This window comes from Cucurbita pepo, chromosome LG16 (genome assembly GCF_002806865.2).
Source record: "Cucurbita pepo subsp. pepo cultivar mu-cu-16 chromosome LG16, ASM280686v2, whole genome shotgun sequence".
NCBI classification, from domain to species: domain Eukaryota; kingdom Viridiplantae; phylum Streptophyta; class Magnoliopsida; order Cucurbitales; family Cucurbitaceae; genus Cucurbita; species Cucurbita pepo.
Window position 1 is genome coordinate 8,229,889 of NC_036653.1, and position 14,790 is coordinate 8,244,678.

Here is a 14,790-nt window from a genome sequence, read left to right on the forward strand (position 1 = left end):
ATAAAAATATATTAAATTCTCTATCAAAAAAAAAAACAACCATATGGCTTTCTTTATCAGCTGACAGCTAGATACGTTTACTCTTTATAATTCCACCGTCAGTGTTCGTGGCCTTTAATTTTCCTTATTATTATTGTTTTTTTAAAATCTTTCATTTCAATCTTTTTTTTTTATATAGTTAAAGATTATAGATATAATTATTCTACCGTTAAAATAATAATTTGCTGCTTATTATTAAACTATACTCTACTTGAATTAACTCACGGGATGTACCTTAAACGTCGATCATTATTACAGTTACAAACATTCAAATATTGTCTTTTTAGCATATTTTAAAACGAGTTAATAATTTTTTTTTTGTGTTAGTGGCTAATCACACATGTCGAAATCATCGAATTTGAACATTTCTCACAATAACATAAATAAATATCGACTGTGATTCAGTTTTTTCACCACGTGCTCCAATTATAGGTTTTATTTCTTTTCGAAATTCAAGTCCCAACACTGCTTCCTATAGAATACAATGTTGGAAGTATAAAACAACTTTTCGAAACTATTAAAAAACGCAAACAAAAAGTGGTCGATGGTATCCTAAGGTTGATCAAACAAACAAATTAAACAGAAACGAAACCACTTTTTAAAAGGTTTAACGACATGTGACGTGAAAACCAGTGGGAGAGGGAAAGAGGCAAGAGAGGCATGTGATTGGAGGGGAAATGGGGAAGTGAAAAGGGCATTGGCATGTTAAGAGCACATGCCCATCTTGATCGCACAAGTAGAAGAGGGATCCCACCACCACCCTAAAAAGTGCATTTCAGGCATAGCCAAAGTCTAAAACCCAATTTGCAGAACTTGAAAACAACTTCCCATATGGTTCCTTTGAACTTCCACATCCAAACACACTTGTCTCTGGGTTGGGCCCCCATCGCTTCCATTCTCATCTCTTTCTCTACCACATTTTCCTTTTTCTTAAAAAAAAAATGTTATTTATTAAAAAATAAAATTACTCTCATGCTTTCTTTAATAATCCCTTTATTTATTTTTTACTCTCTCATGTTTCTTTTAAAAAAAAATTAAATTAATATTTTATTTAAGAAATATAAGTTTTTTTTATGATGTAAAATCACAACAGAAAAGGAAAATTGTTTGTTTGGAAAATATTTTTAGGAGGTATTTCAAACGTACGGTTAATAATAATACGATGGAAAGAGAAAGTGGGAGAAAATATCTGGGGGGTTTTAAATAAAAATAAAAAATGTCGGTTATTTAAATATAAATAAAAAATTAACTTTGGTGGTGGTGGATGGTCCTCGGCCATTGTTCTCGAAGTCGAAGCTGGACATTGAAGACAATCATGGGCCTCGATTACTTTTGGACTCTGATTGGCCCAATTATTATTCCATGGGCCTAAATTTCTTCTGGGCTCTGATTGGCCCAAATTATCATTCAATGGGCCTCAATCTATTCGGACTCTGAGTGAGGTTTTCCTGTAAATTAACTACTATTGTTATAAACTGTTTAGCGTTGGTTTTATTTATAAATTTATAATTTCAACCATTAAATTATTGCTTATTTTTGTGTTAAAAAGAAAGTGTTGGCGGGTTGTATAAATTAGGAGGGAACTAATGGATAAGAAAGGAGTTGGAGTTGGATTTTCATACTCTCTGCAATAACAATGTCACCCACATCTCTCACTCCTTCAGCGGCTCTCCCTCATCTCCAATCTTCCCTTCTTCCCTCCTTCAGATTCCGCCCTCTTCTCCTCTCTTCATCTTCATCTTCTCCATTCTTCCCAAAACGCCATTTCTGTCGCAGAATCCGCCATTGCATTCGCTCGTCTGCAAATACCGTCGTCGAGTCCGGCAATGGAGCTGTAGCTGCAGCAGAGCAGCTAGAAGCAACTTCCTATGGCAGGCAGTACTTCCCCCTCGCTGCAGTTGTTGGCCAAGTACTATAATCATCCCTGTCTCTTTCACTTTCTAGCGTTAAGGTTGTGATTGGCCTGATGATTGGCCTGATAATTGGCTGACGTTCACTTTCTAGAGTAGTTTAATTTCGATTCTTGAAGATAATTGTTCGAATCTGTAACATCGCCGGTTGTTCTTTTTGTATTTTTTTTTCTTCGGTATACGTGTAGGAATTAACTGTTGTGCCTATCACCAATTGGTCTACAGGATGCAATTAAAACTGCTCTTTTGCTCGGAGCTATCGACCGTGAAATTGGCGGCATTGCCATATCTGGAAAGCGAGGAACGGCTAAGACAGTTATGGCCCGTGGATTACACGCAGTCTTGCCACCTATTGAAGTAGTTGTTGGGTCCATTTCAAATGCCGATCCATCCTGTCCAGAAGAGTAAGATTGCCGAGTGTTTAGAAGTAATCATTTTACAGTACCTTTCGGTTGAGAAATTTTGTTATTCACCTGATAGGCAATACCATAGATGTTAGTCAGGGGTTGGATGACTTGGGATATAAATTTAAAAGATCCATTGATTTTTGTGGCGATCCCGACTTGACCTATTTTCTCTTTCGACCTTGGAATGTTCTATCTTGCGAACCCAAGATTTGGCTTCTTGTAAGTTAGATATTGTGTAAGTCGCTTCCAGCTCCCCATTAAGATCAATAGAGAAGGTATTAAATGCGGTTCTATGAGGGCATGGGATTTTGTACAACATGAGTGTTCACAGTCTTCTAAACATTCACATAATCTGCTAATTCACGAGTGTTTGCTTGCCCAAAAATTACACCAAGGTTTTGAAGAAATACAGTATCTGAATATGCCTAATATGCTCCTGGCCTCTATTTCTTGAATGAAAGAAGTTTGATCTCTAATTCAATTTTAATTTTATTTATTATAACAATTCTTGTGTTTTTCCCCAACTGAAAAAAAAAAAAAAAAAAAAACTAACTAAAGATGGGAGGATGGCCTTGCTGATCGTGTTGAATATGACTCGGCTGGTAATATCAAGACGCAGATTGTTAAGTCTCCTTTTGTTCAGGTACTTACCGAGACGCTTGATATCTCATATAGACCTCATTTTTCATTGCTTAATGAAGCAAGTTTGATATGGCTGCAGATCCCACTTGGAGTTACAGAGGACAGGCTCATTGGATCCGTTGATGTTGAAGAGTCTGTGAGAACTGGAACGACTGTTTTCCAGCCCGGTCTTCTTGCTGAAGCTCATAGAGGAGTTTTGTATGTCGATGAAATAAATCTTTTGGACGAGGGCATTAGTAACTTGCTGCTTAATGTATTGACTGAAGGAGTCAATATAGTTGAAAGAGAAGGAATCAGTTTTAGGCATCCATGCAAACCACTCTTAATTGCTACTTACAACCCAGAAGAGGGCGCTGTTCGTGAGCACTTGCTAGACAGGATTGCAATTAATTTAAGGTATAGTAGTTGTTTTGCCAGTGAAGTAAATCATATATTCATTTCTCTTTCTCATTAGGCTATGACAAACTCCTTGTGCAGTGCAGATCTACCTATGAGTTTTGAAGATCGTGTTGCAGCTGTAGGAATTGCTACACAATTTCAAGAACAGAGTAGGGAAGTTTTGAAAATGGTCGAGGAGGAAATAGAGTTTGCAAAAACTCAGGTAATCTGGCCTTTTATGGTATAGATTATTAAACTTAAATGATCTGCTCCCTAATGAATAGCTACTTGCATGATATAACTCACTAGTTTCCTGGAGCATTAAAGGTGAAATATTAACTGCCTCCATCATTATTTTCGTTCATATGGATGAACCTCAATTTTATTGTTAACTACAAACCTTGTTTTAGAAAATTGGGTTGCTTTGTTAGTATTACATATACTCAAACGCATAAGCTTGACAGTTGGTGGATGTTTTGTAATAAAAAAAACACAACTGTTGTGAAGTTTTTACCTTTATTCATTTATTTTATTTTTTATGAATCAAATACTCAGCAAAACAAATCTTTATTCTGTAAAAGTAACTGTTAAAGGTTGAACCACCTTTAAATGCAGATAATTTTGTCAAGAGAATATTTGAAGGATGTTATAATTGGACGAGAGCAATTAAAGTACCTCGTCTTGGAAGCTATTCGAGGTGGTTGCCAGGTTCTTACCAATTCTTTCCTCTTGACTTCAGTTTTCAGTGGACTTCATGTTTCATTTTGACTCTGTTTTCCGTCAATGTGTTGATTACTCCCATGCATTTGAAGATTTTACTATCTTCCTCGATGGGAAACAATTATTTTTCTCAGCTATTTCCATTTAGGCTTTTAAGATTGGAAACGAAATGGTGTTGGAATGAACTATTTGCTCTGATTTCAAATTCTGCGTGCAATATTATTTTTCTATTTTATTATTTTTTTTGTCATTTTTGTGCTCACTGGGAAAATGAAGCTGAAAAGAAAAATACATAATGCCAGTTGAGTAACTTGACAGAAGATCACGGCTTTACATTTTTCTTGCTTCTTATCTTGATTGTCCAATATATGACTGGTGGAAATCAGGGGCACAGAGCTGAGCTATATGCAGCACGTGTTGCAAAATGCCTGGCTGCTTTTGAGGGGAGGGAAAAAGTCTATGCTGATGACCTGAAAAAAGCTGTAAGCTGATAAGTTGTCTTCTTTACTGCAGTGCTACTTCTTTTCTACCTCGTTAATTGCATAACTGGAAAGATATTCTTTCTTACCTTGGCTGTGATTTTACCTATGCTAGAGTGTTATTCATGATTGGAAAATTTTTCTTTATTTTTCCCAAAAGTCTATGGTCTGTTCTCTACTGGCTTCTCTGATGAAATTTTGGGAGGTATAAGCTTTTTTCAAGTATTACAAAGCAACAACCGTATTAACTGTCTCATATCGTTATCCAGTACAAGTATGGATGTTTTCCTACGAACTGTTAGGTGTTCCATTGGGTGAAGGTTTCCTTTTCTCAATGTTTTCTTATATTATGTATAGTGCTGTATTTCAGTTTGGCACCTCCATATATGCTTTCCATTCTAACATATTACACATAATAGGTTGAACTGGTCATTCTACCTCGTTCGATCATCAATGAAAATCCGCCAGATCAGCAAAATCAACAGCCTCCGCCACCTCCACCACCTCCACAAAATCAAGAATCTGGGGAAGAGGAGAATGAAGAGGAAGAAGAACAAGAGGTTTTGTACATCCATCAGAATTCCAGTTTGTCAATGATTTTTTTTCTCATTTAAGTGATTCTTATTTTTTTCCTCTGCATTTTTCAATGGAATAGTCTATGCGGTGTTTCACTTTGAATTGCTTTATTTGATTATTCTCCAATAACTTGAAATTTCCTTCCGTATGCAGGAAGATGATGATAAAGAAAATGAACAGCAGGAGCAATTACCTGAAGAATTCGTTTTTGATGCTGAAGGAGGTTTGGTGGATGAGAAACTTCTTTTCTTTGCTCAACAAGCACAGAGACGCAAAGGCAAGGCTGGGCGGGCAAAAAATGTCATCTTTTCGGAGGACAGAGGACGGTATATTAAGCCAATGCTTCCAAAGGTCAGTCAACTTCCTGACCCTTTCATTCGAGACGTGGGTTTAATTTTGGTGTTCAAGGCACACACTTTTCTACCGATCGTCATATTCTGCAGGGGCCTGTTAAGCGGTTAGCAGTTGATGCAACGCTTAGAGCAGCTGCTCCATATCAGAAGTTGCGAAAGGCAAAAGATGTTCAGAATACTAGGAAAGTTTTTGTCGAGAAGACTGACATGAGAGCAAAAAGAATGGCTAGGAAGGCAGGAGCACTGGTAATCAAACTTCAGTTTTAGTAATCACTATGTTATATATATACATATATATATATATATATATACATATATATATATAAAAGAAGTACAATACAATAAATTTGAGACATTAAATGAGCGTAAATGACATGATAGTTACAGTTTATTCTTGGTTCAACATTGGAATGCTAATAATGTCTTGCACATCTTGATTTGGTTGTACTTGGAAGTTTTCTGCTTTGATTTCATTGCTCTATGGAGGAATAGAATTTCAGAACCTTGAGAGTTGTAGACTTCAAGCAAAATATTAATTTTTTTTAATATTTTTCAGACGAAAGCTTCCCAATTTTAACTTTTTTGGAAGTCCCAATTTGGATTTGAATTATGGTGATGTCTCATTCTTAGATTTGTTTACCTATGGCAGGTAATATTTGTGGTTGATGCCAGTGGGAGCATGGCATTGAATCGTATGCAAAATGCAAAAGGTGCAGCACTCAAGTTACTGGCAGAAAGCTATACGAGTAGGGATCAGGTAACACAAAGATAACAACATTATGCACATCAAGGTTACATGGCTCCAGGCAATTGATATTTCCTTGCATAGCATCAAATATTTTCCTCTTACAAAGAATGTAGAAGCAATAGCATGGTTATTGTCTAGTCTTCGCCAAAAAGCATGATTAAGATTTACCCATATTTTCATTTATCTATTTGTCACAGGATCCCTTAATTTCATCGTAAGATATTAATAGAGTCCTGAATTCCATTCTTCTGATTGTTTAAGCAAGCACGGTCAAGACTTCAATGTTTTTTTTCCCCCTTTCCCCTATACTTTTCTTTGAAACTCTAATTGCTATTTGGCTTTGTAGTAATGCGTGCGTTTATCTCTAATAATCACATTACAGGTTTCCATAATTCCGTTCCGTGGAGATAGTGCTGAAGTTCTCCTACCTCCCTCTAGATCGATTGCAATGGCAAGAAAACGTCTCGAGAGACTTCCTTGTGGTGGAGGATCTCCCCTGGCTCATGGTCTTACCACGGTCAGTATTTTAATATTGATCTTGAACCATCTTAAAAGTTATCGGATTCTAGGCTGGTTCCCCTTCTCCTGACTAAAAAACTGGGACTGAAAAGGAAGCGATAGTAAAAGTGTTCACTATTATAGTTACGTTGGGTGTCTTCTCTTTTACTCATTCAGGTCTGCAAGCACCAGGCCCATTAACTGGGATTAGATTCCTTGTTCTGATTGTAATGGTAGCAAGTTAAAAACATGTGTCCTAAAGTGGTTTTTGATCCACTTCTCCAGGCTGTGAGGGTTGGATTAAATGCTGAGAAAAGTGGCGATGTAGGAAGAGTGATGATTGTTGCAATAACTGATGGCAGAGCCAACATATCACTGAAAAGATCCACTGATCCTGAAGCAGCAGCTGCAGCTGCTGATGCTCCTAGACCTTCAGCACAAGAATTGAAGGTAAATTCAAGTCCTTTAGCCTCATGTGCTTCATCCAATACAGATTTAGTAAATTGAAAACCTTACTTGTGAAATGGTCATTCTAATGAAGGATGAGATTCTCGAAGTGGCTGGAAAAATATACAAAGCAGGAATGTCTCTCCTTGTCATTGATACCGAAAACAAGTTCGTGTCAACTGGTTTTGCAAAGGAGATCGCGAGAGTAGCTCAAGGTTTGTTCCATTTTCAAATATAAGGTTGTTCAAACTTAGAGCAGCACCACAATTGCATAATAACATCTTACACAACACATTCATTCATCACAGGAAAATACTACTACTTACCGAATGCCTCAGATGCTGTCATCTCTGCTACGACGAAGGAAGCTCTTACCGCGTTCAAGAACTCGTAAAATGACTGAAGTGGTCCGTTTTCTTGCTCACTAATTTTGTTGAAATGAAAACAGGCTTGTCCCTGCAGTCTAAATACTTATTTTTGGCAATGTTCATAATAGAGCAGATCATTTTGGTGGAGAATCCACCCCATTTAAATCTTGTATTGCAAGGATTGCTTCAATCAATGAGTGAGTTGCCTGCTTCTTCTGATGTTCAAATACAGCTCTAGTGGACGTAGGCCGAATAATCAAAATTTAGTACAAAAGTAAGAATCTTGAATTAATTGTAACTTATTATAAAAAATAAAATTAGAGTTATTTGAAGCTACTCCATTCTTAAAATAATAATAATAGCAATAAACTACAGAATACCTATAAAAAGCACCATTCTTTTAGTTTTTTTTTTCCTTTAAAATGTTAGACAAAACTAATTTATTATCATTAGTTTGGGAACAATTTTATTTTACAATTGTCATTTGAATAACTTCATTAAATCCAAAATTTAAAATGCAGACCTGATTTCTGTTCGACGTCTAAATTTTACACATGGAAATTTTCAGGAAAATATATATATATATATATATGTATTTAGAGTAATAAATTAATAGTTTACAATTTTTAAATAAATAAAATGTATTTTATTTATATTACTATTACTTATTATTTTGTAAGCTTCATAAATTTTTTTACAATAGAATGGAAATGTCGGATATCGAAATTTAAATCCCATCGCTTTGATTTACTTTATTTATTTATTTATCTATTTATTCTTTTAATTTTCTCCAGCGAGCTCAGTGAAGGGGACGCGCCAAGGAGTAATAAATATATTATAATTTTTTTTTTTTTTTTTTTTTTTTTTTTTTTTTTTTTTTNGAGATTTTCACATTTCTCCCAACGTTTCTATCTGCGATTTTCAAACCCCACTTCCCGCGTGTTTTCGCCTTGCAATCTCCAAGCTGAACGAAATTCGTGGTAAGTTCGATGCCTACAAGGTTTCTCTGTTCATAAATGTTTCCATTTCCGCGAGATTTCACTGTTTGGAGGTCAAGAAGCTGAAGCTGAAGTGAAAGAAACCTTGTCGAACTTAATTTTCTCCTCGTTTACAGCTTTTGGCATCGCAACAGTTGTTCCTTTCAGGTTCTTCGTTCTCAGTTTCTCTGGGAAGCCAAACGTACTCGTAAGTACTTTTTGTTCGTCAGATTTTTTAAATTTAGGGTTTTCCAGAATTTGCTACCGAGTGGTTTTGCTTATTTGAATTTTTTTTTTAAACAATTTTGGTAGATGGAGGCTCTCTATAAGAAGCTCTACGACAAGTACACTAAACTCAAGGTGTGTGGCTGTTTTTTCTCTATTGATTGATTGAGTTTCTGCAGATTGTTAAAGATTTTCCTTGCTTCTTGTTTTGTATAGGATTTGTAGTTTTTTTAAAATGTGGAATGCAATAATATTGGTTCATTGGTAAGTCAAGCCATGCATTCAATTGGTTGAAGTTGGATCTTCTCTAGGACTTAATTTCCTAACTTTGAAGAAGCATTTTACATGTGAATCTGCAAAATTATCCTCTTGTTGGTCCTCAAAACTTTCATTACCGCTCTATGGGTCGTTTGTCCGCATGCTGGTTTCAAAATTACCAATCTTATTTACGGTTGCATATCTCTTACAGGCAAAAAAAATGTCAGACTTTGATCAGCTCAGCAAGGATCAAGAAGTAAAATTTTTGAATTATGTGTCTGGTATGGCAATTATCCTTTCCTTTGCTTATCCGTTTGTCTGTCTTTTTTCCTTTACTTAATGTGTGATGCAGAGGTTAGACAAAAGAATTGTGCTTTTGTCTATGCTATTTGAGTTGTTTAGCTTCTTGGCTTACACCAGTCGGTATTTTCTTGCTCCTCTCCAGCTGCAGAGGAGTTGATTCAACATTTAAAAAGTGAAAATGATAGATTGCGTCTCCAGGTTAATGAATTGAGAGATGAAGCTGCTTCGACCAGGTATGTCTTCGAAGAATACCAATAGCTTCTTCTTCAGTCTTTATCATTATCTTTTTGAGTTCCTTTGGTCTTGAATCTTTTTTAATTGAACCAATCCGGAAACATTTATTGCCTGCTTGATTTGATGGGCTAATACGTTGGTAGTGTGGTTGCAGGTCCAGCATGGATGCAAAATGTGCTGATTATCAGAAGCGATTAATGGAAGAGAATCAAAGGAGTAAGAGATGCACATTTTCTCTAGCTCAGATTCTATAGGTTTCTATGTCCAGTTCTTGCGAAGAATATTCATCTTGAACAATTTACAAACTTTGCTTTCCAGCAGGAGAAAGTCCAAAATTGCCATGCCTTGAGTTCTTATGATGACCTGGGGTCTTGGGTTTGCATGTAGATAATAACTTCAAAGTTGAAATTAGTACTTTGGTTTTAAACTAATTTAACATTGTAAAATGAAAGATTTTTATTTCCAAGGTACTCAAATCTTAATTGCTTTTTACTAGTGAAGGGGAATACTCAAATTCTTGTTGGGTATCCACTTAGTTCACGGTGTATGTTTGGCTGGCTTAATATTTAATATGATGTAACCAGACTTAAAGGAAAGGTTAAATTTCTGAAGTACCCTGCCTGAACTAAAGAATTTTGTGATTTGTTCATGAATTTTCGAGGGTATAAATGTTACATTATGATTGAAACCCTTGTGAGTATCATTTTCCAATTCATCTTGTTTAAATATATTTGCTTATGTCCCACTGAGCCCAATTTCCCGAATCGCTTTAGGTTTTGTCCTTTACCTTTCTGCCCATTATCTATTAATAACTATTGGGTTCTGTTCACTGAGATTCATTTTGCATAACATTAACTATATCTATCTGACAAGCATCCACGTGCCGATTGCCTAATAAATTCTTCATATGGGCTCAATCCAATGCAGATAGTACTCTTTCTGAGGAAGTTGAGAAGCTTCGAAAACTCCAGCAGGAGGGAAATTTTGGTGGTTATAACAACGGAATAAGCAAGGAACCGCACACGCCTAGTGGCTCCCAACTTGTGCCTGGGGAGGTTCCGAAAGGCCCATCTGGAGGAAGTACAAGAAAGCGCTCCAGAGATGCTACTCCAGTGACCGATGAACTTGGAGTACTCAATGCAGGTGCTCAAGCTGATCCCACACGAAGGCAATCAACAAGTGAACTGTCCGAGAAAGCTGCATCCAGCAAGGTTGGCAACATGCAGCTGGTATATCTAATTAATGATTATATTTTTGTGCAAATACTTCTGGTTTTCTTCCCTCTGATATTTTCAATGCAATGCTACAGGGTTGCTGCGGAAGCAAAGGTTGGTATTGACAGATGTAAATATAGCATTATGTTGGCATGATGGTGTTGCTGTAGTCTAATCCTCGAATTGTTTATAGATGGCAGCGTAAATGACTGTGTTTCCACCAACTGCCCATACCATTGCCTTATAGAGCACTTGATGGGCATGGAAATATCATCTACCAATCGAAGTGAAGGAATATGTATATCAGCACTTCATAAATCAAGTGGTAACTTGAAAATTGGATATGACGCTTTGTTCTTCTGCCTTGTGGCTGTTCTACTTTTCTTCTTTCTACATTAGATTTTTGCTTCAATTATACTTGAAAAGCTATTTTTTTTTACCCCAACCAAATTTGGAGAAATTGGTGACGGTTTACTCTTCTGTTTTTCTTTATGGTTATATCAGGTTACTCATTCAGTCTAACGTGGGCAAGTAAACTAGCTGGAGAAACAGAAATCCTATATCGCGTCTTATCTCTGGGTACTTTCGAGAGGGTAGCACCAGAATGGATGAAGGAAGCCATCATATTCAGTACGAATATGTGCCCAACTTTCTTCGAGAAGCTTACAAGAGTCATCAAGCTGCACTGCTAATAAAAAGCATGGCTAGTGCTTTCTAATCCCAACTAAGCTTTCAAGTTAGTTTCTCCTACTTGCTAAATGAACATGAATAGTGAGCAAACTAACAAAAACTGCATGCGTGACCGATTTGCAAACTCATGTATAAATTGTGAGGTTGATATGATATGATGATATCTTCAGAAAAAGGATTGTGAACTCTTGAAGTCAGTTCTTTTTTCTGTTTTTCTTTCGTAGAATGAATTGTGAGGTTGAATTGGACGGTGAATTTCCAATGAGTGATGTATACATTTGAGGTTAATAATGCATCAACCAACAAGAATTTGACATCTGGAATGGATAGAACAACAAGGACTTGATCTACAGCTTTCATTATTGTAGAGATATTGTGATGCTGGAAAATCTGTCTGGGTCTACTGTACATTTAGTGGGCTTAAAATTTGAACTTTTTTTAGTCTATCCATAAATGAAGAAAGTGAAGAACCTTGAAGCGAGAGTCTGACAATAATAGCATCCAAGATTGACATCTTTGGTAAGGCCCTCTGTCACCAAAAGGGGGGAAGCTAAGCATCTTGATCATTGACTATGAAAAACAGAATGATTATCAAAGTTTTTGCTTATCCTTTCTGTGTTTTTTTCACTGTAGTACGAAGCACTTATTTTCATGAATTCACCTTTTAGTACTTTTTTAAACAAGCAGGGATAATAGAGGAAGGCAGGTTATATTTTTCTCTGATTTACATTATACTTTTTCAAACGAAAAATCTCATTTGTTCTGATGTTATATTTTTCTCTGATTTACATTATATCATTGTGTGAAAGTCGTATATTAACGATTTTAAAACAAAATTTTAATGAAAAATCTGAATTAAAATATTTTTGAAACTTTAAGATTTAAATTGATGCAATATTGGTGGCTTGTCTGGATATAAAAGAAAATGAAGTAAATATTAGCAATCTATATGAAATATAATATTCAAAATCATGGCAAATAAAAACATTAATAACAAATACATCCGAAAATCCTTAAAAAAAAAATTCATTTATGGAAATTTAAAATAAAGGAAGGTACTCATGAAAAGGGTCAATTATTATTTTAAAAATAATAATAATAAGTAAGGTCAATTATTATTAGGCGGTGGATGAAGAGTTCCATTTGGTAATAATAATAATTATTATTTTAAAGAAAATGTCTGGCTGTGGTTGAATAAAGTGGTGGCGCTAAAGCAGTGACCAAAAGTAGCCGTTGTAAATTCAAAACCAACCTAATTGGAATCTTCGCCCTCGCCCATAACGTTCACTAAATTTTTTGAATATTTATCCTTCAATTCCAATCCCTAATTCTTCATCTATTTCCTTGGTTTTAAGCTCCCTAATTTCCTCTCTCCCCTTCTGCTCCGCCTCTCTCTCTCTCTCTCTCTCTCTGCCAACGTCTCATTGATACTTCTTTGGGGGAGAATTTCCTTGGATCCTTCTTGAATTCTTCATATCATCTGTTATTCGGATCAGAGAGAATGGCGGCCATCAACCGACACACTGACAACACGACGCCGGCTAACGCTGTTGTTTCTCCAGCGAAGAAATCCTTGCCGCCGGCCAAAACCGCGGATTCTCAGTCCGTTCTCAAAAGGTATAAACATTTTTTTATCTTTTGGATTCCGTTACTATATCACTGCGGATCGACCGCTTTCCTGTGCGTCGCATCTGCTCTTTGCTTTATGTGATTTTGGGCCATTGTTAAACTTTAAGCTGGATGGGGTAGTGATAGGGTCCTGGATTATGTAATCTTCTCCCACTTGGTCTTTTTGTTCAAACGGATTTTGAGATAGATTGTTCTGTGGTCTTTCTCAACGATATTTTTAGGGTTTGCGGGGTAATATGAGAGTCTTCTCAGGTAGTCAGGTCCTCTTCCCTTAATTTAGCACCATGGTCATATGGGATCTATATTGAAAGACATGTCTCATACTTGTGTTGAAATTAGTGAAGAACCAGTCTTACTGGGAACTCCGTTTGTGTTCAACCAACTAACAATCTTCCTCTGATTTTTGGTGCTTTTACTTACACAGGTTGCAGTCTGAGTTAATGGCTTTAATGGTAAGACTTGCTACCATCTGATATTCTGGAATGTAAATTCTGAAATATTTGGAAATGTGATTCCACAGTTGCCAATAGGCTATTCTTAAAACTCATGTATCTGAAATTGCAGATGAGCGGAGACTCTGGGATCTCAGCCTTTCCTGAGGAAGATAACATATTCTGCTGGAAAGGAACAATAACTGGAAGCAAAGACACAGTGTTTGAAGGAACAGAGTACAGGCTATCCTTTTCCTTCCCTAATGATTACCCTTTTAAGCCTCCAAAGGTGAAGTTCGAGACTGGCTGCTTTCACCCAAATGTGGACATTTATGGCAACATTTGCTTGGACATACTTCAGGTAACTCAGTTATGATAAAATCTTCGATATTGAAATGGTAACTTCTATGGTTTATATATCAGAATGAAAAGAATCTGAAGTGAGAAATGTTTCATCTTTTGCAGGATAAATGGTCATCAGCATATGATGTGAGAACCATACTTCTATCCATCCAGAGTCTGCTTGGAGGTAACAACAACCTGAATCCTTATAATTTGGAATGGTTTTACTTGACTTGGATGGTTTTACTTCAACCTGAATCCTTTTGATTTGAATGGAATCTAGAATTTGCAATGAACCTTTTCCGTTTATTTGCAGAACCAAACATAAGTTCACCCCTGAACACCCAGGCAGCCCAATTGTGGAGCAATCAAGAAGGTGGGTTTCTATTGTTGTTGTTGTAACACAATTTTTCTCAACTCTACGAGTTGCCTTGAGATGAAAGTTTTCTCACAAATGTTTCTGTGTTCGCTGTAGAATATCGGAAAATGGTGGAGAAATTGTACAAGCCTCCAACAGCAGCTTAGGAACAAAACTAGGATTTGTGTGTCTCACTCTTTTTGCGCTAGAGAGGAGGAGATTCCCAAATTATTTTTTTTTCTCTTTCCTTCAGTATGGTCTACTTTATTACTCCCAGGATGTTAGAGATATATGCTGCCTCCTGTTATATGTGGAAATTTCAAGTCATGAGCTTATATATATATATATATCTTTGTTTGTTCTCATTTCCAAGTGCGTCTACCCACACCCTTACATGCTCTTTTTAAAAAAGCTGCCTTGAAACAGAAATGATGATGTCAAACCTCTCAAAAAAGATAATAAATCCTAACCCTGGAGCTATTGTTTCTATCGCTATTTTTCTATCATTAGTGGATGTCAAATTTGGCATAAAATTAGCTCTAATTAATGCAGAAAATTTTGACC

General features: G+C 36.2%; 3 protein-coding genes across 4 annotated transcripts; all 3 read left to right on the top strand.

Moving 5' to 3' along the window:
* The first annotated feature begins 1,618 nt into the window (after positions 1–1,618).
* On the top strand, positions 1,619–7,778 carry LOC111777322 (magnesium-chelatase subunit ChlD, chloroplastic). Its single transcript, XM_023656863.1, has 15 exons — positions 1,619–1,948; positions 2,175–2,353; positions 2,915–2,999; positions 3,078–3,394; positions 3,476–3,599; positions 3,992–4,084; positions 4,483–4,578; positions 4,995–5,135; positions 5,305–5,502; positions 5,595–5,750; positions 6,154–6,261; positions 6,635–6,769; positions 7,036–7,200; positions 7,292–7,412; positions 7,506–7,778. The coding sequence occupies exons 1-15, from the start codon at positions 1,676–1,678 to the stop codon at positions 7,589–7,591; spliced, it is 2,277 nt and encodes a 758-aa protein (XP_023512631.1). The 5' UTR covers positions 1,619–1,675; the 3' UTR covers positions 7,592–7,778.
* Positions 7,779–8,431: 653 nt separating this feature from the next.
* LOC111776787 lies at positions 8,432–11,816 on the top strand. Of its 2 annotated transcripts, none has more exons than XM_023656150.1 (10): positions 8,432–8,545; positions 8,680–8,750; positions 8,855–8,902; positions 9,237–9,306; positions 9,471–9,561; positions 9,717–9,778; positions 10,490–10,791; positions 10,872–10,890; positions 10,970–11,101; positions 11,281–11,816. In XM_023656150.1, exons 3-10 carry the CDS (start codon positions 8,855–8,857, stop codon positions 11,466–11,468), a joined length of 912 nt encoding a protein of 303 aa, XP_023511918.1. In that variant the 5' UTR covers positions 8,432–8,545; positions 8,680–8,750; the 3' UTR covers positions 11,469–11,816. The 2 variants fall into 2 exon arrangements, with proteins under 2 accessions (XP_023511918.1, XP_023511919.1); XM_023656151.1 differs by having other exon boundaries at positions 10,490–10,773.
* A 966-nt stretch (positions 11,817–12,782) lies between these two features.
* Positions 12,783–14,594, top strand: LOC111777793 (ubiquitin-conjugating enzyme E2 20-like). Its single transcript, XM_023657508.1, has 6 exons — positions 12,783–13,083; positions 13,520–13,547; positions 13,660–13,887; positions 13,992–14,055; positions 14,185–14,244; positions 14,344–14,594. Exons 1-6 carry the CDS (start codon positions 12,968–12,970, stop codon positions 14,391–14,393), a joined length of 546 nt encoding a protein of 181 aa, XP_023513276.1. The 5' UTR covers positions 12,783–12,967; the 3' UTR covers positions 14,394–14,594.
* Positions 14,595–14,790: the final 196 nt, after the last annotated feature.

Bases quoted from the DNA above. Each gene is read 5' to 3' on its own strand.
- LOC111777322 (XM_023656863.1), top strand. From the start codon at position 1,676: ATGTCACCCACATCTCTCACTCCTTCAGCGGCTCTCCCTCATCTCCAA. The intron at 5,136-5,304 runs GTTTTGTACATC...TTCCGTATGCAG, and splicing joins AAGAGGAAGAAGAACAAGAG to GAAGATGATGATAAAGAAAA. The intron at 7,201-7,291 runs GTAAATTCAAGT...ATTCTAATGAAG, and splicing joins CTTCAGCACAAGAATTGAAG to GATGAGATTCTCGAAGTGGC.
- LOC111776787 (XM_023656150.1), top strand. From the start codon at position 8,855: ATGGAGGCTCTCTATAAGAAGCTCTACGACAAGTACACTAAACTCAAG. The intron at 9,562-9,716 runs GTATGTCTTCGA...GTGTGGTTGCAG, and splicing joins GATGAAGCTGCTTCGACCAG to GTCCAGCATGGATGCAAAAT. The intron at 9,779-10,489 runs GTAAGAGATGCA...AATCCAATGCAG, and splicing joins AATGGAAGAGAATCAAAGGA to ATAGTACTCTTTCTGAGGAA.
- LOC111777793 (XM_023657508.1), top strand. From the start codon at position 12,968: ATGGCGGCCATCAACCGACACACTGACAACACGACGCCGGCTAACGCT. The intron at 13,548-13,659 runs GTAAGACTTGCT...CTGAAATTGCAG, and splicing joins CTGAGTTAATGGCTTTAATG to ATGAGCGGAGACTCTGGGAT. The intron at 13,888-13,991 runs GTAACTCAGTTA...CATCTTTTGCAG, and splicing joins TTTGCTTGGACATACTTCAG to GATAAATGGTCATCAGCATA.